This window comes from Dendrobates tinctorius, unplaced genomic scaffold (genome assembly GCF_039654945.1).
Source record: "Dendrobates tinctorius isolate UK_male_01 unplaced genomic scaffold, ASM3965494v1 ptg000073l, whole genome shotgun sequence".
Classification (NCBI taxonomy): Eukaryota; Metazoa; Chordata; class Amphibia; order Anura; family Dendrobatidae; genus Dendrobates; species Dendrobates tinctorius.
Window position 1 is genome coordinate 11,668,123 of NW_027361741.1, and position 12,376 is coordinate 11,680,498.

Below are 12,376 nucleotides of genomic sequence, written 5' to 3' on the forward strand. Positions count from 1 at the left end.
TTGGTAAGTTTTTTGCATCAAACGCAGAAACACAACATCACACTACACACAACACATAGAAAACAACGTTCTGCAGACCACACACAGCAAACAAATGCCTACATCCAAAGACATAACATTTTTTGTTTTTTTCTCTAGTCTTCCCAATCTGGTGCTCGGCCAAGAGGTCCTCGCAGTGCCTCCCAGGGTCGTCGGCGACAGCAACGCGGCGGTCACCAGCGTGTAAGTATAAATATTTTTGCTTTGTTTTTTTTGCACTTTTTATTTCATTTCTTTTGTGGAGGCTAATTATGTTATTTTTGTCTTTTTCTTTAACAGCCTTCACAGCGTGCTCCCGACTCTGACGGTGAGGATGGAAGGATTGATGTGGACCGCCTCATCGATCTCGTCAGAGAAAGGGAGCCGCTCTGGAATATGGCTGACCGCCGCCACGCTGACCTGATCGTTACCCGACGACTCTGGGAGGAAATCTGTTCGCTCCTTGTGGGCCGCTGGGAGGACCTCGATGTTCGGGCCCAGATTAAAGAGCGTAAGTATATACAGTACCGGTTGCTTGATGTAAACCAGTGTTTCCCGAACTCCAGTCCTCGTGGTCCCCACGGATCATGTGTTCAGGATTTCTATTTACTATGGAAATCCTGAAAACATGACCCCTGGGGACCATGAGGACTGGAGTTTGTGAAACACTGATGTTGTATACTAACCACTCCTTTCTCGTTTCAGGGAACAGAATTGTGAATCGGTGGCGGTCTGTGAGGGATCGTTTCAAGAAGGAGTTCAATAAAGAGATGCGGGCCCCGAGTGGATCTGGAGGACGCAGGAGCAAGTACAAGTACGCACAAGCCCTGTCGTTCCTCCGGGAAACAATGCTCACCAGAAGGTAAATATTACACACCACATGTGAAAAAAAATGTTAGATGTAATTTTTTTTTTTTTCAGCCAGGGCCATACCATGTCAGTATTTTAATTGTTTTTTTTTTCTCTTTATTCCACAGCACGGTGAGCAGCACTCGGGAGCCTGCACGATTGGACCCTTCTGAGGCGATCCCTGAGGAGACCGGCACCGAGGGACACTTCGACCGCCCCGGTACATCTGCACCTTCCCAGCCTTCCCACACATTCGACCCATCTGTCCCATCCACCAGCACAGGAGCATCGTGGCCGCCTACATTACATGAAGCTGCTGGTGAGGAGATCGCTTTCCCTTTACCCCACCCTTCTGCCCCTGCCACCTCTAGTACACCTGCGGGTACTGGGCGGCAGCGGCAGAGGGGTCAGGAAAAGAGTTATGCGCAAGAGTTCTTGCATCTGAATGCATCTTTCCAGAACTGTCTCAAAGTCTTGTCAGAGCAAATCTCCGCAGGCTTTCAGCAGATCAACTCCAGCATTCTGGAGGTGAAGACACTTCTGCAAACCATGCATTCAGAAGCAAGATCTTCGCCAAACCACACCTTTTTCAGGTCTGTTGTGGAGCGCATGGCAACACTATCTCCTACCCAGCAGATGCATGTAATGCATTCGTGCCACGGTGCTCTACAGCAGGTTACCTCCCAACCTCCACCTCCCACCACTGTAGTTCCTCCACCTGCACCCCCTCCAGCCACTTTCCATCCTCCCCCTCCTATTACATCTGCACCCCCTCCAGCCACTTTCCATCCTCCCCCTCCTATTACATCTGCACCCCCTCCAGCCACTTTCCATCCTCCCCCTCCTATTACATACCAGCAACCTCACCAGTACCAGCAACCTCCCCAGTACCAGACATCTCCCCACTTCCAGCAACCTGCCCCGTACCAAACTCCTTCCCCGTACCAAACTCCTTCCCCGTACCAAACTCCTTCCCCATATAACTTTCCATCAACATCATCTGCTCCTACAGTCCCTGCCCAACCCTCCACTCCACCGCCCACCACCTCTTCTGCCTCCAACATATCCACCCATTCTGTAGCTTTTTCCACACCTTCACCTCTAACTGTTCCTTCCCCACCACGATCCCAGTCCTCTCTCCACACACCCAGTGTCGAAGTGTCCCGCAGCCCCTCCAGCAGTATTTCCACCCCACACTACACAGATTTGTAATTTTTTTTTTCTTTAATAAAAATGCCCATTGGGTTTAAAACCTTTATTAAAAAAGTTTTTTGCACTTTAAAAACATTTTACAAAAAAAAAAATTTTAAATAAAAGTTAAATTATCGTTTCACAATGGTTGTCTGTCTTTTCTTTCTGCGGCGAATTATGTTTAAAAAAAAAAAAGGTTAAATACAGGGTATTTCAAAGGTAAAAAGGTATTCAAAACCAGGTATATAACTGTGGGTAAATTTTAGCTTTTTGCCACAGTTGTGTTCCTGGTTGTGTTTGAAGCAAAGTATTTCACCTAAAAAGTTGTGTTTATTGTTGGTGATTTCCTAACAATGTACACAACTTTTGTTAAAAGGTGAAATACTTTGCATAAAACACAACCAGGTACACACCTGTGGCCTAAAGCTAAAAATAGTAGACCATGACAAGATAGCCAACTTTGGATGGCAAAGGTATATACTGTTGGTCCAGAAGGTACACAAGTTTGGTTTAGGGCACAAATCTTTCACACTCTGTCATCCTGCCAGTGTACTCTGCCTTGAGGGTCAATTTTAAAAACCGGATCCGGCGTAATCCGTCGAAAAACGGATAGAAAAACGGATGAACCGGATGAGACGGATCCGGTTTTGTCTGTCAAGAACAAGACGGATCCGGCAGAAAACCGGATCCGGCACATCAGGTTTTACAAAACATTTGCCGGATCCGGCATTCCGGCACGACGCCGGATCGCGCCTGACGCCGAAAACCTGATGTGTGAAAGTAGCCTTACAAAGGTATTTCTTACAAATTACAACGTCTATACCTCATATTTCACTCATATTCCACTATTTCCTAGTTCAGATTTGTGAATGATGTCACTAGCTTCCACCTGCATAAAGGGGACTACAGATGTGTTCAACATTTATTGGTACCCGATTATTTCGTACCCCTTGTGTAATGTGTCCCGAAATAAAGCATTTAGTATAAATGCTCGGTTATTTTTGAATGCTTCCTTTTGATCCCAAAATACCACAAAAGTAAAAACTTGGCAGGAAAAAATATTATAAAATTGAAAACAATAACAGGACACGATTACTGTTAGCCTTTGTTTACTTTGAAACAAAGGGCAACATGAAACTAACCTGTGATAAGTTCCAAATTAGACTTCCCTGTCTCCACCTTGTCGGTGCTTTCATTATTTTAATATTCCTATGAAGAGTGGCATTAAGGTTTAAAGGGGTTCTCCTGGAAAAGAAAAGAGTTTAATAGCAAAGTAATTACATTTAAATTCCTAAGTAACTTTAATTAGCAAATCACACTCATTGTGACTAGGGAGTTAATCACTATAGTACTGTAAAATGGCCACCGTTCTGGTACACTAGAATGTAGTGATGAGCGAACGTGCTCAGATAATGTGTTATCCGAGCATTCTTGGGTATTATCCAAGTATCTTAGGCATGCTTGAATAATATGTGGCTCAGTGGTTATAACAACAGCCTATGAACGTGGAGACGTGAGTTCAAGTCCTAGTGGAGTCCTGATTACAGGAGAAAAAAGCAATATATAAATAAAATTATATTTTCTGAGGAGGTGGTGATGGCGAACTCATTCGAGGGGTTCAAGAGAGGCCTGGATGTCTTCCTGGAGCGTAAGAATATTGTATCTTACAGTGATTAGGTTCATTAGAAGGACGTAGATCTGGGGATTTATTCTGACGGAATATAGGCTGAACTAGATGGACAAATTTTTATTCGGTCTCCCATGACAGCACCACAAGAAAGGGGATCCGCCCTTCAGGGACAGAAAACCTGCAGACATAAAAGGGTGGCACTACTCTCCCGCATCAGTTGGTTTCCTGTCCCTGACAAGTAAACCTCTTCAGACATACCTGTCGATGGAAGAAGGTAGAAGATTGAAGATGGACTTGGGCCCGGAAGGCTGACTCAGGTAGCGGGGGTCCCATGCCTCGGTCTTTCCGGTGTGTTGGAAGCACCACACTGCAGGGAGACTGCAGTGTAGGCAGCAGCAGAAGAAGCAGCCCCCGGGAAGGGGAGCTGGCTTGGATGGTCCGTCGCGCTGGTGCGGGGTCAGTATGCTGCGTCCATCCTCCTGGGCTGCGGCCGGGCTAGCGGCGGTTTTTCCGGGCCTGGACCTGTGCGGTGGTGGTATCAGCGCCTCCATGTCTGGGTGGCTGCAGGGCGTCCAGGCGTGCTCTGCCGCAGGGCCGGGTCACGGCCTGTGGCGCGTCTGGTCGATGGGCGGCGCATACGCTGTCATGGTCTTGTGGCGTCGGGCAAGGCATGGTCTGGTGGCATCGGCAGATAAGCTTGGTGCCGCAGGCAGTCCCTGATGACACGGCCGGGCGCGCCCTGATGACGTCACGGGGTCGCCGGAAAACATGGCAGCCCCCGACGGAGAGGTGGCGCGGTCCGGGTGTAGTGGACAGTGCCGAGAGGCCATAATGGCAGGATGCTGCAGCGTGGGTCCGGGGCCAACAGGGAGGTAGCCGAGCGTGGCCTGGGGACGCTGTCACCGGGGTGGGGGACGTTCAGCAGGCCGCAAAGGAGCACTAGCCAGACCATTAGGATAACCTGCTGACCTCGACCAGGGGCAGTACCGTAAGGGGTCAGGGCTATTTAAAGAAACTAAATTGGACGCCAGGTGCTTCTAGGCCCATATCCAGTTATGGAGTTGCAGGAGCAACAAGTGCAGCAGTTACCAGAGCAGCAGCACCAGGTGGAAAAGCCCCATGTAAAAACCACCCAACAACGATCTCATAGTACAGCTTGTGGTAGTGGTACAAGAGCCAGTCAGAAGGCTGGACGAGATGACTCTCCAGCCCATAAGGATGACCCTTCAGCTGAGAGAGGGCCCCCGAGGACTACGGTATCATTCAGTTATCACTGGTAAGTGACCTCCGTGAAAGTACGTTTGGTGATGTAGCTCTCCTCTTGTCTCTCTATATTCTATTAGGGGAAGAAGTGTACCTCTAAGGCCAAACATAAGGTGTGTGCGGTTTGTGGCGTTCCGCTACCAGGCCACTATGAAAAAAAATTGTGCCGGCCTTGCATTCAGCAGATGATGGCGGAGGAGACGCCGAATTTTACATCTACATTGAGGGAGATGGTTAGATCAGAGGTCAGGGGTTCAGTCAGATCCCTGTCCCGAGATGTGTCCCTTAAAGAAAGAAGGCCCAGCTCTCCGGTGACAAGGTCTGAGAGTGACTCTGGAGAAGTTATTTCAGATTCATCAGCCTCTTCCTCCTCATCGTGTGAGGCCAGGTCAGGCCATTCCTGCTTGCCGCTTGACCAGGTGGATCGGCTAGTGAAAGCAGTTAACAATATGATGGGTATTGTGGAGTCCCAGACAGGGAAGTCCATGCAGGACGTCATGTTCGGAGATCTTGATCGGAAAGTTCGCAGGTCCTTCCCACTCATTGATAAAGTCTGTGCACTAATTACCCGTGAATGGAAAAAGCCTGAAAGGAAAGGCTCTCTGCCACCGGTCTTCAAAATGAAGTACCCATTCGAGGAATCAGCCTCGTCCTCACGGGATAAGGCACCAAAGGTGGACACAGCAGTTGCCAGAGCTTCCAGGAAAGCTTCTCTGCCGTTTGAGGACATGGGAAGTTTAAAGGACCCATTGGACAGAAAGGCGGAGGTCTTTCTAAAGGGCGCCTGGGAGGCATCGGCTGTTTCCCTTAAGCCCGCGGTCTCCCAGCTTTAAATTGACTCCCACTCCTTCACCAGCATAGCAGCAGACGTTGGAATCAGAGGTCCAGGAACTATGGCAGAAGGCAGTCCTGATAGACGTTCCTGCATCAGAAAGAGGTAAGGGGTTCTATTCCCCCCTCTTCCTGATTAAGAAACCAGACGGTTCCTTTCGGACCATAATTAACCTAAGGGGTCTAAATAAATTCCTGTTGATCCAATCCTTAAAGATGGAGTCGGTAAGGTCGGCAATAAAGCTGCTCTTTAAAGATTGCTTCATGGCAGTGTTAGATCTCAAAGATGCCTACTATCACATCCCAATACATCCAGCGTTCCAGCACTATCTTAGAGTGGCAGTATCCCTAGATGGGGCAATAAATCATTTTCAGTTCAGAGCCCTTCTATTTGGCCTCGCTATTGCTCCTCGGGTGTTCACTTAAATATTCGCAGAAGTGATGGAGCATCTACATGAGCAAGACATACTGGTGGTCCCCCATTTGGACGACTTCCTAATCGTTGGCCACTGCTTTCAGCACTGCGAGATTCAGTTGGGTCGAGTGATGTCGGTCCTAGAAGGTTTGGAGTGGATTACTAATTTCAAAAAGTCCCGCTTGCAGCCCCTAAGCGTGCAGGAGTTTCTTGGTTTCGTCCTAGACTCAGGGGTCCAGGAGTGTCGTCTACCGGAATCTAAGATTGTGGGTATTCAGCGTCAAGTGCAGAAAGTTATAAATAATCTATGTCCCTTAGGGGGGCAATGTCACTCCTGGGATCACTCACAGCTTGCATCCCGGCGGTACAGTGGGAAGTGTTACACAATCATCATCAGCTGGGAGGAAGGCTTGAAAAGAAATTGTTTATCCTCCTCTACCATAAACTCCTTGTGTTGATGGTTACAAATGGTGAACCTTTGTAAAGGGGTTCCCTGGGTAAACCATATCTCCCGAGTTATTACTACAGATGCTAGCCCCAGGGGTTGGGGGCGCATATGGGGGAGGTATGGGTCCAGGGGGTTTGGTCTCATGATGAGCAGGATGTGTCATCTAACCTGAAAGAACTGTTGGCCATGGAGCGGGCATTAACCTAGCTCCTTATATCCCTACAGGGTCGGCATGTCAGAGTGTTCTCAGACAATCAGGTAACTGTCGCCTATATCAACCACCAGGAGGGAACTCCGTCCGGGGCTTTGATGGAGGTCACGGATCGTATTTTTCAAATCGCCGAATCTCATCTTCTGTCATTAACATCCCTGCACATGAAAGGAAAAGAGAACATCAAGGTCGACTTTTTAAGCCACCACAAGCTCAGGCAGGGAGAATGGCGGTTGAATCAGTCCATCTTCAGCCAGATTGTGCAGACGTGGGGGTCCCTGGATATAGATCTGTTCGCCAACAGGGAGAACAGGAAGGTGCGACGTTTCTGTTCTTTGAATCCCAGAGAGAATTTATATGCAGTGGATGCCCTCCTGATCCTATGGGACTTCACGTTGGCGTATGCCTTTCCCCCGTTGCCCTGATTCCGATAGTTCTAAGGAAGATATGGGAAGGCAGATCTTCAGTATTTCTAATAGCCTCATTCTGGCCCAGAAGAACATGATTTCCCTGGCTAAGATAGATGTCTGTCGCCAGCCCGTGGGTTCTCCCAGAACTCCCAGATCTCCTCTCACAGTGACCAATCTAGCATCCACAAGTTTCCAATCTGCACCTGACGGAGTAGAGTTTGAGAGGGCACTGATAAGGGAGAAGGTTTAATCGTGGCTTAGTAAATACTTTACTGAACAGTAGGAAAGCTTCCACAACCAGGATTTACGCTAGTACCTGAAGAAAGTTCCTGTCAATCTTGGGGTCGGAGATTGGGGAAAAAGTCAAAATAAGCCACGAGTTGGAGCTCCTACAAAAGAAATTGGAGATGGGTCTAGCTATGAGCACCCTTAGTGTTCAGGTGTCAGCATCAGCATTAGCAACCCTATGTAACTGTGATCTAGCAGGTAATTACTGGGTATCCAGACTTATTAGAGCAACAGCTAGATCTAGGCCCATCCTTAAGCAGAGCTTGGTCCCGTGGGACTTGAACCTAATGCTGACAGCATTAACGGAGACCCCATTTGAGCCTAGTGAGGTAGCCCTGATATAGGTTCTGTCTCTAAAAACTGCCCTTTTAGTCACGCTAACGTCAGCTCGGAGGGTTAGTGATATGCAGGCCCTGTCTAGGCAGCCTCCATGTACCTAGTTTAGGGATGATAGGGTCATTTTAAGGCCAGATCCCCTATATCTACCGAAGGTCACTTCCAGATTACACAGGCTTCAGGAAATAGCCCTTCCTTCCTTTTGTGCTAACACCGCCAATCGGAAAGAAAGGAAACTACACTCATTAGATGTCAGGAAATGTCTTCTTGCCTATATCTCAGTGACCGAATCGTGGAAAAAGGAAAACTCGTTATTTGTCTCCTTTCAAGGGGTTAGGAAAGGGCTTAGAGTTTCCAAAAGTACCTTAGCTAGGTGGATTAGGGAGGCGAATTCCTTGGCATACACAGTAAGTGGCACGGCAGTTCCAAAAGGCTTAAAAGCGCACTCCACCCGAACCGTGGTGACATCCTGGGCGGAGATGTCGGAAGTGTTGATTGAGGACATGTGTAAGGCGGGTATGTGGTCTTCTCCGTCCACATTTTTTAAACATTATAGACTGGATTTGGGTGGCTCTGATGATCTCACTTTTGAGAGAAAGATGCTTAAAGCAGTAGTCCCTCGCTAGAAGCTTTACATCTCTGTAATTTTCTCGTGGTGCTGTAATGGGAGACCGAATAAATGCTTAGCTACTTACCGGTAGCGGTGTTTTTCGGATACAATGACAGCACCCTTATCTTCCCTCCCTTCACATGTGGGTGAACCTGAGGCTTTTTACTCATGTGTAGATTGTATTTAGTTAAAAATGTTGTATATATTTTGCTACTAACCTGGGAGGTCCTCTCAAGCTCTGTAATCCAACTGATGCAGGAGAGGTGCCTCCCTTTTATGTCTGTAGGTTTCCTGTCCCTGAAGGGTGGATCCCCTCTTTTGTGGTGCTGTCATGGTATCCGAAAAACACCGCTACCGGTAAGTAGCTAAGCATTTTTGGCCTTGCTAACTATGTTACTATGTTCGATTCCATGCGGCTGCTTGTTAGGCAAGCCCCGCATGTGTTGTGGCTGTCTCACAGCCACAAAACATGCAGGTGCATGGACTCGAACATAATATTCGAGCACACCCAGAATACTAGGATGACACCCAAGCATGCTCGGATAACACGTAATCCGAGCACATTTGCTCATCACTACTGGAATATTAATAGCACAAGTTCTTGTGAGCATGTACAGTAGGAAGCTATGCCCCCTTCTCTTAGTTTTAAAAAGATGTACTTCCAATGGATATTCTGATCCATTGCTATAGCTATCAGGGGAGCTGAAGTAAAAAGAGGCTGTTCACACGTCTATCCACCATGTCTTCCTGAATTCTGAGTGGCTGATGTGACGTGATAGTTTGACACTTCTTGGTTATTGTTATCTCCAATTAAAATTTAAGGACAGGTCTTTACTAGTGTGGGTAAACGTTGGCCACTTATTGTACTATAGTGATTACTGCCTTAGACAAAACAAACATTATTTGCTAAATAAAGCTAATTAGGAAATTATAGTATTTTTCTTATTTATCAGGTTTTTTCTAATCGATGAGAACCTGTTTTAAAATTGTGTTTTATTCAGTTTCTCGTTCACAATGGCAAAGACAAACGAGCTTTGTCTAGAATTGCTGTTATTATCATCCAGCAAAAGCAGTATAAATTGTTCAAAACTATTTCTAAAAATCTTGGCACCCTGACTTGAACAGTTTGATAATAACAAGATCATACTCATTAAAAGTCAGGAACATTCCAGAAAGTGGTGCACATAGAATATGATTGTTCTTGGAAGAACATGTGCAGACATTGTGCTGTCGAGAACAATGATTTTTAAGCAAGGTTAAAAATCATTTCACGACGAACGAGCATGATTGACTGCCTTCTCTTGGTACCCACATTCCTTAGTATCGACTAGCATAAATGCACCTTTACTTTCACTAATAATTTCAACTTCCTCCAAAGCTTTTTTTAATTAGATTGAGATCGGGACTCCTTGTTGGTCAGTTTCAGTCAGTAACTTTTTTCTTTTTAACCATTCCTGTCTACTTGTGTAGTTTTTAGTGTTGATGATAGGTTATCACTATAATAATAGTGGAAGAGCCCTTTAATGTTTTACCTAAGTACTGTACTGTTGAGGGAAAAATAGAACTGTACAGCTGAGAAAATCGTTATGAATAGCCTTATGCCTGAACATTAAAGGGAATCTATCAGAAGACTTTTGTAATGGAATCTGAGAGCATGATGTAGCGGCAAAGAGCTTGATCCAAGTGATGTATCACTTACTGGACTCCTTGCTGCATTTTTATGGAATCCCTGTTTTCTCTGCTGTAGGTGTAGCAGTGGTCAAAATGTTGAGGTCTGTATATACATGCCCACACCCCTTATTGGCAGCTTTCTGTTCACACTCTACATTATCAGTGATAAACTGCCAGTCAGTGGTGGGGCAGGGTTAAACAGAATAGCTGGACTGCCTGGCATGCGACCCTTATTTCTCTAGTGATAATCTCCTCCTGATAAAACAAAATATTTTATTGAAACTTCAGCACTTATCCTAGTAATTGACATATCCCTGGAATCGGGCTCTCTGCTCCTACATTATGTTGCTGTCAGATTAAGTAGTAAAATTCTGCTGACAGATTCCCTTTAAGGAGGTGGTAAGGGGTGGTCTAGTTGCCAGCAGGCTCAGAGTATAAAATACAAACTGTCACGATTCCTTCACTCAGTGAGTGATTGTTATGCTGTCCTATGGAAACTGGGTCATGCTGCGTTGTCAGTGTTCTGATTGACAACTCGGCTGCCCATTATTTGACTGGGAGGTGCTGGACTTTCTCCAGGTGTTGTGTTATGGAGATGGCCAAAGCTATTTAACTGAGCTGTCTGCCCCTGATCCCGGCTAGATGTAGTTTGTGTTCCTGATGAGTGTTTGCCTGATTCTGGTGCTCTGAGTTCTGATCTTCTGCTTCCTGACCCTTTGGACCTTGTTCTTACCTATCCCTTTGTCTTGCCCTTTTGCTTTGGTCTGCTATCTCCTGGTATTTTGACCCTTAGACCGTGACCTGACTGATGCCTTTGTCGTTTACCTTGGTTATCTATGTGCTCTCTTGGTACTGACCCCGGAACATCTGACGTCTCTGCTTCACGGCCTGTCCGTGAGTAGTGACTAGCATCACACACACACTTTTTAGCAACATCTTTTGTTCTATAAAGTGTCCACAATATATAAGGTATAAATGGTACTTTGATTACTGAACAAGCTCTGCTTGAAAATATTATCTATATTCTAAGGCTCAAACTTGTTTTCCCTCCTTGCACAGCTAACAGTTTGCCTTAATACCCAAGTATTAATTAAAATAACTACATACGGTAAGAGATGCCATGGCTGAAACATACCAGAAACTTTCCTCTGATCTGATGACTATAACTACAATGTAAATGCCAGTTGTTCATATTTACAATTCTTTCATTTTTGTTTTTTTAGAGATGGCAGAGAGACACAACATAAAGCATATCCTGAAGCTTGCCCGAGATCTTGTGTACAAGGTTCAGACACTGATTGAGAACAAGTAAAGGGGCCTCTGCTAAAAGAGAAGCACAGTCACATCCACCACAGCATGCAATCTCCCACTGCCATGGAGCCCTGGAAATCATTTGTTCAGCAATGCAATCAAGTCCCATCAGAAGTGAAAGGGTTATAAAATATCTTAATGGCCAGTTTATTTACTTTAATAAGTGCCAGGAACTGAAGCCAGTTCTAGTAGCAGAGGAAACCGCTACTGAAAGAAAGGGTTTCCCGTTATATCCTTGTTTAGTTTCTTTTTTTTTTCCATTTGGCCTTGTTAGTTTATTGTTAAACCAAAGAACTCAATACAAGGTGGATCTTGTTGATTTCAGAAACCCTTCAGATAAATATGTGAGTGTGAATGTGCTAGTGATCTTGTTAAAATATGATTTTAATTGGATTACAGTTCATAGATCTCAAGATCCACATTTCTGGAGTCACATGTTAGCACAAACAGAGCAGATTATTTTTCCTATCCAATGATTATAATTACCTACCTGCCAGGAGCAGCTACTTACTACTGTATGCAAATTCCCCAAAGTTGGGCTTGTGTTTTTCCCATCTGGAGTTTCTGGTTAGACATTTATTACGAAATTTACTTCCTACTATTTGACTGCACAGCTTTATCATTGCAGGGACTATTTATAGGCACAATCTAGTGAAGTTTAGCAGAGAAAATGTATAAATATATATTGATATTATTTATTTTTTATTGAATCTATTATTTTACATGGTTTATGTTGTTGAATTTACAGTGAGGATGATTGCCGTTACTAATACCTTGTCAGTTGCGTAATGCTTCTTAAGACCCTTTTCGCACAGCTACACCTCTATTGTCCTGTAGATGCAGACAGTGAAGTCCCTTTTCTACACTAATTAGGATGAGATGCATTTTAGCAAC

The 12,376-nt window shown here is 45.5% G+C and overlaps 1 protein-coding gene across 2 annotated transcripts in view; it reads left to right on the plus strand.

Moving 5' to 3' along the window:
- The window catches only part of SGSM1 (small G protein signaling modulator 1), a 444,365-nt gene extending 432,189 nt beyond the window's left edge, over positions 1-12,176 (plus strand). For both annotated transcript variants that reach the window (XM_073582650.1, XM_073582649.1), the window contains one exon: positions 11,395-12,176. In XM_073582650.1, the coding sequence (XP_073438751.1) occupies positions 11,395-11,483 (89 nt within the window). In that variant the 3' untranslated portion in view covers positions 11,484-12,176. The remainder of the gene's footprint in view (positions 1-11,394) is intronic.
- Positions 12,177-12,376: the final 200 nt, after the last annotated feature.